Source organism: Zalophus californianus, chromosome 4, assembly GCF_009762305.2.
Source record: "Zalophus californianus isolate mZalCal1 chromosome 4, mZalCal1.pri.v2, whole genome shotgun sequence".
Taxonomy (NCBI): domain Eukaryota; kingdom Metazoa; phylum Chordata; class Mammalia; order Carnivora; family Otariidae; genus Zalophus; species Zalophus californianus.
The window spans coordinates 93,972,569-93,988,240 of NC_045598.1; the positions used below are offsets into that span (position 1 = coordinate 93,972,569).

Genomic DNA, 15,672 nt, shown 5'->3' on the forward strand with positions numbered 1-15,672 from the left:
AAAGCATCTCTGTGCTGATGAATCCCAAATTTATATCCAACTGTTGTACTCAACGTTCCATGTGGGTATATAACAAGCACCTTATGTAACATGTACAAAACAGAACCCCTGATCTCCCCCATCCCCAAATTTCTCCTGTTTGAGTCTTCCCCGTCTTCCGAAATGGCCCCACCCTTAACCCATCCTTCAGGACCTGAACCTAAGAATCATCCATGATGTTTGTTCCTTCACACACTCTCTGTCAAATCCATTCCAATTCAAAATGTATCTGAATAACCTTCTCACTCCTTTGTTGCCATCCTATTCCAAGTTACCACCACCAACATCCTTAGTGGTCTTCTTGCGGACATTTGTGCTTCCCTATTGTGTATTTTACACATTAATATGTGTAAAGAATATGTGCATGAATAACTTTTTAAAATGTGAATCAGATGTGGTCATTCCTCTGCTCACCCTCCCATGGCTTTCAGTTGCTCTTACAACAGTCCACAAGGCTCCCCAGAATCTAATCCTTCCACACCTCTCTCCACACCTGCTCTCTGGCTAGCTGGTTCCATTCAGCCATACTGGCCTTTTGCTGTTCCTGCAACCTACCGGGTGTATTATTCTCACCTCTGAGTTTATGGCTGATTATCTTTCAGCTTGGAAAGGCTGTCCCTGCCAACCCCCTCCCCACCCCAAACACACACCCTAGGTATTTGCTAGGCTCATTCCTTCACATCATATGTATATAGGCGCTCAAAGGTGTCCTCTGCGGGGCAGTATCTGGCCAGCTATAAAGTCACTCCATTCCTGGCTTTATTTTTCTTACCTGACATTTTTCTTACCTTACATGACAAATGTCATTACCTGACATTTTTGTTTACTTGTTTGTTGTCTGTCTCCTCTCTCCCACCCCACTAGAATTCAAGCTTCCCGAGGGGCCTTTGCTTGCCCTATGGTGTTATCCCACCCTCCCCCGCCGCCCCGCCCGCGCCTAGAACAGCGCCCGGCACTTACTAGGTGCTCAATTAGTATTTGTTGAATGATTGCATTCCCTCCAAAATTCTATTCCTCCTGAATCTTCGGACCCTTCCTCATTTCGTTTCCCGCCTTACGCAGCCTCCCACCCAGCCCTCCGCAAGGCCCCAATACCCGCTCCTCCCACACGGTTCTCAATTCCCACCACCCTCTCCTGCGCGGCTCCTTTAAGCGGACTCCGGAAAGCCGCGGGGAAGGCGGGGCCGAAGCCTCGCTGACGCGGACTCGGAGGGGAGGGGCGGAGCTGGGGGGCGGGGCCTGCGTGCTGCGTGCGTGCGCGTTCTGGAGGCGCCGCCGCCGCCGCCGCCGCCGCTCTCGAGGCCGCCGCCGCCGCCGCCGCCGCCGTCGCCGTGCGGAACCCGAGCAGGAGCCACGGCCGAGAAGAGGGAGGAGGTGGAGGAGGAGGTGGAGGAGGCGCCGGACCGGGGGGGTGAGTGAGGGGCGGGGAGCCCGAGTCGGCCCCAGAGGGAGCCGGGGGCGCGGGTCGGCCGAGCCACGGCTGAGGCGGCTCATGTCGCCGGTCAGTCCCCTGGCTCCCCCTTCCTCCTCCGCGTTCCCTCGGTGTCCGGGGCGGCGGCCCGGGGGCCTGGCCGGCGGGAGGGGCCGGGGCTCCGGGAGGCCCTGCCACCGCCGCCAGGGCCAGAGCCAACCACGCCCGCGGACCGAGCCGGTCGACTGTGGCTAGGCCTGCGGGAGACGGACGGGAGGGGCCCGGGCCGGGTGTGGGAGAGAAAGAGGACATTGTGTCCCCCACCCTCCAACTGCCCGAGGTGTCATGGCACAAGCCCATTTCCCTCGCCATCTCCTCGGACACAGTGCCCTCGCCACTCACTGCCCGAGAGATGCAGAGGGTTGGACATCGTTGCCTTTTTTCTCTTCTTGCGTGTCCCCAGACTAGGGTCAGACCTTCCCTCAAACCCAGCTCTCCCCTTGGGGGTCACGCGAAGAGGGGTTGGAGGGTTGGGTGAATTTTCTACCCTCCTCCCTCTGCTGGAGAAGGTGCAGGTAGACGGGAGCGTTGCCCTCTCTGCGTGCACTTCTGTCAGGGTCAGGGTCTCCCTTTCCTTCCTTTATCCCCCCCAGTGCAGAGGGCTGACATCTCTACGTCCCACTCCACCTCCCAGCCCCTTTCCCGCCCTCTTTCCCCCACGTCTTCCGTAGCTTGCCATGTGTTCTCCTTTTCGGCGTTGCTCTTCTTGGGTCTGTGTTTCTTCCCTGAATTTTCTTAGGGAAGGGGTCACCGTGTGATTCTTGGCTTCCTTCAGACTGGGGCTGGTAGGAGTGTCGCTTGTCCCCTCAGGAAGTTAAGGACAGTGTCTTCCGCTGAATTGTGTAATTTACTGCTACAGGGAGAAGGTGAGGGGAAGACACTTGTGCCTGAAAAAATGGGATCTTCTCCGCAGGGCTAAGCACCAAGAGTTTGGGGGACCTTTTGACCTCTTGGAAAAAAGAACTTACGTTGAGTTATGTTACTCCTTTTTGGGAGGGAAGATGGTTTTGTCACTGCTTTGAAGGGAGGAGGTATAAGAAAAAAGGGAATAACAGGGCAGGAGGTTAATGGGCCACAGCCTTACAGGTGGCCACAGTTTTCTGCTTCCTGGGTGTGGGATGATGATTCTGTTTTTACCACAGTAAGAGTAAAGTGGCAGCTCTTAGTTTTAACGTGGGGCACCTACCTTCAAAAGCATGCTGCAGGGCAGTCTCAGAAGGGATGCTGCTGGAAACAGGATTTGGAAACTTTCTTCTGGTTTCCTGTCAGTGTGTGGAGGCGGGGTGTGTGTGTGTGTGTGTGTGTGTGTGTGTGTGTGTGTGTGTGTGTGTGTGTGTGTGTGTGTGTGTGTGTGTGTGTGTGTGTGTGTGTGTGTGTGTGTGTGTGTGTGTGTGTGTGTGTGTGTGTGTGTAGTTTTTCTTTCCTTTTGATGTAATTGATATCTGATATCTGCAGTATTTTGACATAATAGATACTAAATCAGGCCCTGAGCTCCTTTCTGTCTTTATCATGATTTCTTATAACACTTTCTGTTTTGAAGTTATATTTGCATTGGTTGAAATTATTTTTGCATTAGTTGAAATTATTTTTGCACTGGTTGAAATTATTTTTTAGTCTGGTGTTTAACTGAACCTTGTCTCCTTGGTATTTTCAATTATGTCCTGCAAAATATGATTAGGTGTAGGATATTGAGGATCACACAGTGCCTGGCACAAGGTAGGCACTCGGTATTTTGTGGATGAATCGAATGATTACAAAGAAGTGGCTAGATATCATATATCTTCTGTCCTTTTGAGAGGTGGCTTATATTAGAATATTGCATTTCCAGTATAAAATAGTAATTCTTAACCTTTTCTAGGCCACTGACACCTTTGAGATTATGATGAAATATATAGTCTCTCTCCCCAGGAAAAAAAAAAAAAGTAATAGACTTTTATGCACGAAGTTTTGCGTTCAGTTTCAGGGTCGCTCTGAAGCCAAGCATAGATACCTGTCTCAGACTGGAATCCCTGTTATTCAGTTCCATATTAAAACTGTTTAAAAGCCTTTGTTCACTGTCTATGTGGCCTCAAGAATGACAGTGCCGATACTTACAGACTAAATTTTGGGTCTTTAGGAACAAGATTTAAGAATAATTGTTACTACAATTTTATGAGGAAAAGTTGTCACTAATAACTACTACCGGTTTTAAGCTAATACACTAATGGCTTCCAAGGAAGTAAGATTGTTGTAGTCACTTTTGGCAGCCTAAAATCATAATCACAACTGACTTAAAATTTTTATTATACAAACTCCTTAGTTATATGATCAGCACTTGAAAATGTTCACAAATCAAACTATTCATTTTTCCTGTTCTCTTCCGAGCTTGTTTATATGCATGATTTTTCATGTAGTTAAAATTGTATCAACATTTAATATTAATTCAACAAATGCTTTTTGAATGCATGTTCTGTAAATAAAATCAAGTTCTTGTTGTCATAGAGCTTATATTGTAATCAGGAGAGATGGGCCATAACCAAATAAACGTAGAATATGTTAGATGATAAAGTAGGGTGAGGGGAAAGAGAGAAGCAGTGGCAGGGAAGTCATGAGACTGGAGCAGAGACCTGAAGGAAGTGAGTTAGGTGTGCTCTCTTGGGGAAGGTTATAGGCAGAGAGGACTGCAAGTTCAAAGATCCCCTCGGTGTACTTGGCCTTTTGAGAAGACAGTAAGCAAGACTGAGTGAGAGAGCTTTAGGTTAGAGAAGTAACTGAGCCTTGTAGGTCATGGTAAGAACTTTGAATTTTACTTTGAATGAGATGAGCAATCAACTATTGGAAGGTTTTAGGTAGAAGAGTTTGTGAAAATCCTTCTGGCTGCTGTGTGGAGATCAACTTGGTGGGGAGTTGAGGTGGGCAAGAGTGTAAGCAGGAAAACCAGTTAGGAGGCTAATCTTTATTTTAAGCCTTTTTCAGAGGTTGCAAAATAGTCCATCTACCTGTTGTTGGGCATATAGGTAGTTTCTGTTTCCCCTTACTAAAATTAAGATGAAATGAACACTTTTGTATATGCAGCATTTTCTTTCTTTTGGAGTATTTTCTTGGGATTGATTTCCAGAATAAGGACTGCTGAATCAAAGTATATGAATTTACTTGTCTTCTTGATGTATCCGTGAATTCCTTCAGAGTATATTGTACTAGTTAAAGTGATAGCCACAAGTTGTTGATCTAGTGTTATGGCAATGTCACTTGTGTTGAGTGTTATTTAATACTTGAAGAAATCATTTTGGTTATAAAAGAAAAATCTTCTCGATTGTTAGGTTGAATTTTCCAGTAGCTTGAATTTAGAGTTCGTATGTTAGTTCACCTCTCCAGCATTTAACAACGGAGTGCTAATTGTTGGGTATACAGAGATGAATTAGACAGGGTCTTTGTCCTCAGTAAGTTTTACATTCTGTCAGAATCTAATAGTTAAATAACTTAAAAGTCTTGCCCAAGTTTACTACCATCCATGAACTTTGTTATATGGTTGATGATCTTTTATATAAAATAGACATTCTAATCAAGCATCTAATTTTTCATATTGATAATTTCTTTTTTTTACAAAGGGATTTTTAAATGATATCTGCAATTTATTTAATTTCTGTTTTGTATGTCTTTAGAATCTTAAAACTGACAGCCCCGTGTTTTGTTCTTTGCAATAAATTATGCAGCTAGTACTTAGTTGAATTTTTAGATTGTTGTAATTCGTTATAGTTATTCAAAACACAGGGACTATTGTTAAATAAGGTTAGCTTTGCATCTTTGACATTTTATTTAGTTTATAAGGGAGAATGATACCAGCCTGTTTTGATAGGAATTATACCACTGTGAGGGCATTGCTCAGCATTTCTAGTTCTGAAATCTAGATGGCTTGATTTGGCATGAGCAGGGAACTCCACCATCTCTAAAAGTAAGTGAGTTGAGTAATTGAGTTACCTGCAAACACCTAGCACTGTGGCTGACACATGCTAGGGATCCAGCCGATGTTCACTGAACCTCAAATAACCTCTAAGTTTCTAGTTCTAAAATTCTCTTATTTTAGAAGTTCCGTCAAAAAATTTGTATAAAGCGTTTATATATTAATGTTGTGAATTTAAAATTGTGAACATCATCTTACTTCCTCCTGATGTTCCTTTTCAGATTAAACTCATTAATTTTAAAAAGAGTTATGGCGTATTTCCAAGTGTTTTCTGTTCATTCTGATGTCATATATTGCTGCATGACTTAATGCCAAATTCACATCTTATGGAAGTGATTAGTGTTAAACATAAATATGTTTAAGCTTTCTTATGTTACTGAGATGAAGCATTCACTTCCCTCCACCCCCTTTTTCTGTTCGTGAAATTTGGGCATTACAAATAGTAGTTTTTATGTGCTTTTCAGTCTTTCATGTACATGTACATGTATTGGCACATTCAGGTTATGGAATTTTTGTAATAGTGATTATGGACACTGAATGATTCACACACTCTTTACAGCCCCCCTTGTCACAGTTTTGAGATGAGTGGTTAAGAGGCCAGTTTGTTTCAAAGTTAAATGATCCAGAAGAGTATTGAACCTATAAGCTTAGCTTATTATGATGTACTGATCAGCAAAGCAGTTCAACAGAGAACTATGCCATGCTCTCGTTTGCACTTGAAAATAGGCCTTTTAGACGTAGAAGGTACATGCGTGCACCAATAAGAAAAGGAAATTGTGTGTGATGATTAAGGTGGAGTTCAAAGAAAAAATAGTGTACTTTTATAAGTGGTCTAAAAATAATGGTTTTAATATGATCTTCAGAAATATATGATATACATAGGGAGGATTAAATGTGTTTTATGAAATTAACTTTAATCAGTAGACAAGTTAATGGCTTTTTTTTTTTAAAGGTACTGATGTCTTATTTATTTAGGCTAATTCCAGATAAATCTGGAAAAAACATTTCTTTGCCTACCCAGTTTTCTATTTCTGGCCTATGTATGTAGTTCACATTGCTACAGATTGGTTCAAAGTGTGGAATGATAAAGTTAACCGAATTTGGAATTAAATATGTGACCCTGTGTTTGGTTTTAGAATATATTTAGGTTAGTCCATATTTCATAAGAGTAGGAATATACTAAACTATACATTGTAACTGGTAAAAGATACTGTTGGATTAATCAAAGCTTGAAGTAAGTTACTTTGAGCTCATAAGTATATGTACCTGTAACATTCCATGGTTGTTTGCAGTGCTGTGTTATACACATTTATTCTGGTTGTAAGACATAACTTTGCTCAGGATAGAACTGTGGTTTCGTTATCAACCACAAAAGTGTAAAAGTAAGAGGCAGAAAGAACTGGGTGCAGTTGTTTTTTTGGACAGATCCCAAATGCAGCTTGTAAGATTCTAAGTTAGTAATAGGAAATTATCTCCTACTGCAGACTGAACTTCTCAGATCAGTCCGATGTGTAATCTGAAGAGTAAATTCATTCACTATATTTTCAGTGATATTTAAAAATTCATTTGTAAACAGGATCATTCTGTTCTAGACAAGTTGGCTGTATTATAAAACATTAAGCAAGCCATAACCTAATTATTTTAGCAGTTGAAATTTAGACTAATCTTTGGAGTTTCTGTAGTTTTCAGTATCTAGCCCAAATCTTTGATGTCTTTTGATCTACCTTTTCCATTCCATTGAATGCATGTAAAAATGTTGCATGATTTTATTAATAGATTTCAGATTCAGTCATTGAACAGATGTTTGCATGACCCAATATTAGGTTCTTTGATGGAAACGGAGATGTGAGACTGTAGCTTCTATTATAAGGAATTTATAGTCTAGTAATTTATTTTGTTTGCCAGAACCTGACATATGTTTTATAAATAAATGTTGGATTTTCATGGTAGAGTGGAAATAGAATGATCCTTATTTTCTAAGTAAGATCAGTGTAATACTTTAAATTTTCTCCTAGTTGCTCAACAACTATTTCTGTGGTATTATTTTCTTTTTTTCCCCGTGGCTTTATTTTCTAACAGCTTTTTAGTATTACAAGTAAACCAGTTTTCCAGTTTAAAATACAGTAAAATAAGAATTTTTTGCTTAATGCCTGTTTTACCTCAAGACTTTTTGTGTTTTTGTTTTGGCAAATTGTTTTTCTGAATATATGCCAAATGGTAGGAATTTTTTTTCCTCCTGGTTCAGCTGGCAATTTTAATTTTGTGTTTAATGCAAGAAGGTTTTTTTGTTGTGCTTTTGTTTTTTTGTAGACCAGCTTAATCTTTTTTTTCTACACTGGTAAAAATCATCTTTTGCCACTAAAGTTAACTATGCCCTAGAACAGAAATGTGCATGTAGAAAAAAATGGCATCAATGTGCATTTTTAATGAATGTTGGTAGCTTGCCAGCTTTATTTTCAAGTTCCTCCCCACTCCAGACTTAACTATGTTGGGCTTATAAGGCAACAGCGGTATACATAGTTAATTTGCAAAACAAGAATAGTTTTTCTGGTTTTTCCCTTTTGCATGTTTTGAGTTAGGATTAATTGGACATTTATTATTCTCAATAGACATGCAATAAAACAGTTCATTTAACTGGTGCTTTCTGTTGAAACATTGGCTGACTTTTAGATAGTGAGCCTTGTGCAAGTTCATGAATACTACTGAATTTTGGGTGACATTCTTTACACAGTCTAAAAGTAAGTGTGAGCTAAGAGAAGGTGGGAATGAAACAAGTTTGACACTTTCTTTGCACTAGGAAGTGTTTCTTTTCCAAGTAACATGCCTTTGTAGGTTCAGGATCATTTTCAGTGAGTATAGCTGCTTAAGTACTTTTTTTCTTGTTTAAAGTAATTCATGTTCCATTGTGGCAAATTTTGAAAAGAACATAAATGTAAAGAAGAAATTGAAAATCATCTATAAACCATCACACAGAAATAATTACTGCTGACATTTTTATGTACACTTTTCTAGTTCTTTCCTTGCATGTATAGACTTTTTAATTTAAAAAAATGGAATTATACTTTTATATATACTGTTTTGTTCCTACGTTTTTCTCTGAACAGGATATTGGTCTCCTAGCTTGGGACTTTTAGGTTGATTCTTTATAATACTATTTTAAGTAACACTGGAGCAAACATTTTTGTACATTTATCTTTGATTGCATCTCTGTTTTTTTTTTCTTCCTTTAGGATAGATTCCCAGAAGTGGGATAACTGGATCAGAGGGTGGTTACCCTGTGTATAAGAGTGTGTGTCTCACTGCACCTTCAATGGCATTGAGTAGGTCAGTTTTTACAATCTTTGCCAATTTGATAGATATGTTACAATACGTGGGTGGTGATCGCAGAATCCTCTTATTTTTAATAATCTGTAAAACCATCATAGTGTATGATTGGTAATTTGCAGTCATCTTTGAAAAAGTTGGTTGGAATGAATTTCTTTGAAAATATTTTAGGTGAAAGTAATCTTTGTGACAAAAAAGGACATTCCTTAAAATTGCAATTTGAGCATTGTTCTTTTATTGGAAAGAAACAGCATTTTAATGTTCTCCCTTTACTAAACTGGCAAACATGAGAAAGCTTATTGCATAGTATATAGTAAGTGGAGATAATCATGTAAAACTAAATTATTTCAGATAGATGAGGGGGGTAGTCACATAGTTCAGACCAAAAAAAAAAAAAAAAGCCAACTGACTTAGGGTTTAGAGCAATGTTTCTGGACTTAGGCAGCCTGGGTTCAAATCCTTGCTTTGCCACTTAACTAAGTCTATGAGTTGTGGCAACTTACTGAGTATATAATGTGAGATAACTTACTAAATGTATGATTTGATGTTTCTGAACTTTGGCTTTCTCATCTTTACAAGGAGAATAATAATAATACCTACTTCATAAGTTTGTTGAGAGGATTAGAAATAATATGTAAAACTAACTGCTTGGCACATAGTAGGCATTTAATAAGAGCCAGCTGTTGTTAAATTTGGGTTTTTTTTTTTTTTTTTTTTTTGCCCGTTTGGGGGGTGTGGGGCAGGAGATATCATTTGTGTGTCCTTGTTTACATGAATAAATGCAGAGATGCAAAAGGGCCATGAGCAGTGGCAGCTGGAGGGGAGTGGTAGACATTCTTTATGGTAGGAATGGCATGAGCCAAGATAGAAAGTTCAGGACAAGTTGGAGGACAGGAGATTGATTTGACAGAAGCCTGAGCTTGTATAATTAGAAAATACGGTGATAAGGCTATAAAGATTTGTTGGGCTAGACTGTAGAAGTCATTGAATGCTAGATTGAGAAGTATAGGCTTTTATTTAGGAGCACAAGAAGTTTTGATATGAGGAAAATTACCCAATCAGAGCATTCATCTTTTAAAAGATGAATCTGGGTATAGAGTACAGAGTGAATCGAGGAAGAAAGGCACTGAGGGCAGGGAGGCTGGCTTGATAACAAAGGTAAGGCAAATCTGAGGGTTTAATGGAAAACAAGAAGGTAGGTTTTGGGGAGAGTTGCTGGGAGTCACTGTTGTGAAAGTCTCTGGGTCTTTAAGTGTACTCAGTTTGGAGATGAAATTCAAAAGAAATAGTCTGTGCCTAAGGGATTAGGTAAATGGAGTTAGGAACCACTGAAAGAAGATAGGACTCACCATGCTTTGGTTGTTGCTACTTTTTTTTTTTTTTTTAATCGAAGGGTAAAAGAATCCTATTCTTTCACCTGTGAAAAGCATATGCTTACACTCTTTGACAAATGGATAGTCTGCAGAAATGTTATTTATTTAGCATTTTTGAGTTCTTAGTTAACAAAGACTCCTCAGTATTAGACATTATATTTCTGGAGGTATTATCTTAAAATACTTCACTGTAAGGTTAAATTCTGCTGTCCATGCAACTGGGCTTCAGAAGCATCAGTTATGTGAGCAGAAGTGATGAAAAGTGAAATACAGGCTTCTCGTTAAGCAGCTTAGAATATTGCCAGTGAAATATGGAACAATGAAAAATAGGAAATCAACTATGTGATCTTTAGAGGAAATCCTACTTTTAGTACTTCTCTCCTCCCCTCTTTAATTTCTTAATTAAAAAAAAAAGTTTACACGTGCCGTTCTTAGTCATTTTGGTACCTGGCTCTAGCTCTATGCTAAATTGTACTTTCCACTTGGCTGAATAAGTAAGCAGGTTAGCCTACAGACTGATATTAATGTTTCTTTGTGACTGGTAAGTAAACTCACATGGGTTGTGGATTATCTACTTGCTGTCTTCCTTTAATACCACCAGTTGAAAAAAGAAGCAACACCCGATTTTTAAAAAATAAATATGGGCTTGGGATGCTTTCAAGGTGTTTGCATTTTTTAAAGCACTCAGTTGTTATATCTTTCTTAAATGTTTCTTTTAGTTTTCAGATATTTTCTAAGCTCAGAAATAAAGTTTTTATTGTTAGTTATTTTCATTTAAATCTCTTTTAAAAGTATTCTTGAAAATATTTTTAAATTAGCAAGCAAATGTAGCACATAGTATTGGGATTGTGTGTGTTACTTATTACAAATACTATGTTTTTCTTATGTGAAACTGCAAAAGCCCGTTATCTTGTCAACCGAATGATATTTCATTTGCTAAAGAGACCTCAGGTATTCAAAACAGTTATGTAATGTCGCAAACTATAAGATTCTAGTTGAGTCTCTCTTGATTTGGTTTGAAGATATTTCTGTTTGTTAACAGAAATCAGAACTACAATTATTCTCCTAGGTCTGATCACTCTATCCTTCCCTCCTTCCCAACACGTTATAGCTGAGAGCAAGATCTTCCCTGGTTTGGGCCATTCTGGCACGGTCACTGTTAGGGCAGCTATGGCCTTCCCAGTCTGTATGTTTTACATTCTTAGAAGCTGTCCTGCTTGCAGGAAAAATAAGTTATTAGATTGAGTGGCTGGTAGTTCATGGTATACGATTATAAGAAAATTCACAATTTTGTGCATTATAGCTCAGTAAAACTGAAATAAAAAAATTCATTTTCTTTTTACATGAGGTGACATGAAGTGTGTGAAACATGAATAGACTTTCATATTCTATCCAAAAGGATAGAAATAAAATAAAGCTCACTTGTTGAATAGAATGTTGTATACATTTTTCTTATTCTTTATAGTCAAAAAACATTTTTTTTTATTTCTTTTGGATCAGCAATTTTGAATGCTAAATATAAGTTGACTAAGAAATCAGTCTTTCCCCAAAACATTCTTAAACATTTTGGCTAGTGAGCTAACAAATAGTTATTGCACGATTATGGGGTGCCTCATACTATTCTAGGAACTAGAGATAGAGCAATGAATAAGACTTGCTGTCGTGGAACTCTTTATACAGTGGGGTTTGGTGGTGGTGGAGAGAAATAATAAGTGAACAAGATAATTTCAGAGGTCACAAATGCCATGAAGAAGCTTTAGATTGAGTGTTGAGGGAAAACTCTGAGATGATAATATTTAATTTGAGACCTGAATGACAAAAAGCTAGATGTAATGATCCGCAAGAAGAGTGAACCAGGCAGAGGGCCCAGTTAGTACAAAAGCCCTTAAGTGAGAAGCAGCAAGTTGTTTGAGAAGGCCATAGTGATAAGCTGAGAGGAGACCAGTAGATGGGCTTGTCAGGAGACAAATCACATAGGTCTTTGGTGAAGGGTTTGGATTTTGTCTTATAAATACAAAGGGAAGACACAGGATATCAGTACATACTTACCTCTATGGATAAATATGTGTAACTTTTGAATTTGAAGTTGGTGTTACTAATGTACTGGCTTAAATCTGTAGGGTAACCAGTAGTTTCTCTAGACATAGAAAATCATGAACATGGTACATAAATTACGTTTTTCTCGGGGTCTGCAGAGAAAGGAATGAGTTATTCTCAGTATTGTAAAAAGCCTAATGAAATTATATTTGTGCTCTCGATAGATTTAAACAGGTGAAATATTGTATATCTTTGCTTTGACCAAAATTATATTGACTCAAATCTTTGCGGCTAATTATCACAAATCATTATCATATATTGTGGTGATTTGCAAGCTGTTAATGAAATAAAACATCATACTTGCACCTCAAGAACCTAACATTGAGTTTCATTAGTATTTATGTCTTTGACAGTTTGAGACATCTGATTAGTCATTACTTCTCTAGTTAATTAAATGTCATTGCAATTGATAGACAAAAATCTGTAAAGATGTGGAATCTGGAGAAAAGAGATTTTTCATAGTAAGGTTGAGAACCACTGATCAATGTCCTAATCTGTAGAGGGCCCTACAGGGAGAAGGGAAGTAATATCTTTTTGAAGGTAAAATTACTACATCTCATTTAATCTGTACAACAAATCTGAAAAATAGATATTGTTCATTTTTTACAGATGATAAAACTCAGAGTAATTATATAATTTATAAAAATTAACAAACTAATTATGAAGGTTAATGCTGACAGCCGACTTCCAGAAGGGACTACCACATTACAAAGCACACAGTAGGTGGTCAGTAAATATTTGTATTTTGCTTATACGCAAACTTGAATGAATAAGTAGCTGAATCCCTATATCCTTATAATCATTTCTTCAGTGTAACACATCATTTTTCTTCTAGATGAGTCTAGAAAATTACTCAGAAGTAATTGGCTTCACTTTTTTTTCCCTGCAAAATTCTGCCCCCCCACCCCGCCACCACAAGGTGTAAGTTATTTAGATCAATCACAGAGTACAGGTCCTGAGGAGGGAAATAAAGACCACAAACTTGGAAAGTGTAATTTTCATTTAGATTTTAACTGACTAGTTTGTAATGTTTTTAGCTTTTAAAACATTAAAGATACCATCTTTTGTATTCACATTCAAGATACCATTTTTGGTTCTTTGCTCTTAATTTTTTTTTTAACTTAAAAATTTATTATAGTTTTCTGAATTGAGATGGTGGAAAAACAGTAGTCAAAATGTTTATGTAGCCAATATAAGTTGTCCACCTAATCTCTGACTGTTTCAGTGGTGTGGGAGGGAGTATACTTAGGCAGAATAGTAGTATGAGATCTCTGAACTGCTTATTTACAAAGCTTCTTCTAATCCTTCAAATGAATTAATATCCAAATAAATTTAAGTTTAGAGTTCTTTCAAATGAATACCTAATAGGAATGGATGCCTAAGTGATGAAAGCAAATGCAGGTGATCTAGAGAGTAAAAGAGACTATTTTAGTGGAAGGTCTCAAAAGGGGAAGGGATTATGATACAGGATTAACTGTAGGAGAATGGGTAATGCATGGAAGTTGCTATGATAGACTGGAAAAGAAATTTATTTTCACAAAAACAAAAACGAAACTGATGAAACGTGGGCTATGAGATAAATTAATGTTGAACAAGTAAAAAGAACACCTAGGTTAGATATGGTGGCCTGCGGGGACCTTCAGAGAGGATATGATGAATCTTACCATGTGTGGCAGTATCATCATTTCACGGAGTATGGGATCTGTCTTGTTGGTTTGAGTTGGGAGTACAGTACAATAAAATGAATAGGGTTGTTTTTGTGAAGAAGGAACATATTTTAAAATATATTTCCAGTTGTCTGAGACTAAGGTTATACGATGACAGGTCCACAGAAGATAAGTTTGTATGATATTTTGGTTCTTGGTATCCTTGAAGTGCTCTTTTTGTTATTTTGGATTTTTTTGCTAGATTTCTATATGACAGCTTTTAGACTGCTTCTGCTGCTCTTTATTCTAATCATATAATCGGTTTAGTAATGGCATACATGACTCCTGGGATGAGATTTTCATGCTTCAGAAAATTGTTTTGCATATAAAGTACAAGTAACAATTAGCTCTATAGATGTGTATATCTAAAAATTGTGGGTGAAACGTTTAATTATTTGAGAATATCAGATTAAGAAAAACGATGGGCAGGTGAGCTTAGAAGGTGAATCTTATGTCTCAGACCCACCTTTGTTTAGATTTTCAGGTGGTAGGTTATTTTGATGATGTTTCTTTTACATTCAAATGGTAAGGCTGGAATTTAACTCAAAATTGGTCAAGTAGTATATACTCTTTTAAAAAAGTTTTTGTGTCTTTTGAATGGAATTTCACACTTAGGACAAACTCCATTGTAAAACATCCCTTTGAATTTTGAATAAATATTCAGTAACTTCTCATAGTACTCCAATGTCATAATTTTCACATTGGAATATGACAGCATATAATTCAAGAACCAACCAAAATCTGCAGTTGAAACCATGAGTAGAGGGGTTTTAGATGACGTAGTCATTCTGCTATTCCCATTATGCTTTAGACTTGGACTACTGTCATCAATAGAACAAGCTTGAGATTGTGTCACCACTCAGTACCATCTGCTTGCATGTGTATGTAAGCAATAGGCCTTCGACACTAGATAAAAAGAATCATCACTTTGTGGTGTTCTTAGCTGGCTCTGCTTGGGTTCCAGTGTACTGGGCTGAGCTTGTGTCTACAGTGAATTGTCACAGTTTTGATCTTTTGCAGCCATAACACTTCTGTAACCATGTTTTCGATGTGTTGCTGTGCTGAAGATGGACATGTGAAGTTTTTCAGTAATGAAAAGAAAATGCTTATTTAATCAGTGAAATTTAAAAATGATTTTTAAAAAATATTCAAATACTTGCAAGAGAGAGAACTCTTTCTATAAAGGACCAGCCATCTCCTCTACACCTCGTGGTTAATTTTCGCAGTATAACAAACTACTTTTTAAGTCTAGTAAACCAAAGTATTTTGTAGAAAATCAATCATAATTTTATTTGTCTGCACTCTTTTTAAAAAGTGCTGTATTGTTAAGAGAAAAATAAACATTACCAATGTTTATATAATATCAGTTCTTAGTTTTACAAAATGCCTATTCATATATAGGCTAAAAGGAAATACCAAAAGACTAAAGTTGTTATCTTGAAATTGTGATTATTAGGTGGTCTTTATTTTTCTCTTTAAACCTTTTATTTTCTGAATTTTTATACATCATTCATATATTTTATAATTTAAAATGAGTTCATTATAGAATGTGAAATGAAATTTAATGACATTTTTAAAGATGAAGATTCTTAGGGGATAAAATGAATTTAAAGGCTTTACAAATGAATTAATATAACAGGATGCATTCCTGAGATGGAATATATAATGATAAAATCTGTACTTTAAAACAAAAGCAAAATTAAGTTGTCATTTTTTGGGTGT

General features: G+C 37.7%; 1 protein-coding gene across 6 annotated transcripts in view; it reads left to right on the forward strand.

Moving 5' to 3' along the window:
* The first annotated feature begins 1,322 nt into the window (after positions 1 to 1,322).
* RAP1A (RAP1A, member of RAS oncogene family) overlaps positions 1,323 to 15,672 on the forward strand; it is a 74,659-nt gene continuing 60,309 nt past the window's right edge. For 3 of the 6 annotated variants that reach the window (XM_027604477.1, XM_027604507.1, XM_027604499.1), the window contains exon 1: positions 1,330 to 1,450. Coding sequence is in view for 1 of the 6 variants with exons in the window: in XM_027604493.1 (XP_027460294.1) it covers positions 8,761 to 8,774 (14 nt within the window). In the remaining 5 variants the exon portion in view is untranslated. Of the gene's footprint in view, positions 1,451 to 8,680; positions 8,775 to 15,672 lie in introns of those variants that run through there. The other 3 variants (XM_027604482.1, XM_027604517.2, XM_027604493.1) reach the window with 3 other exon arrangements.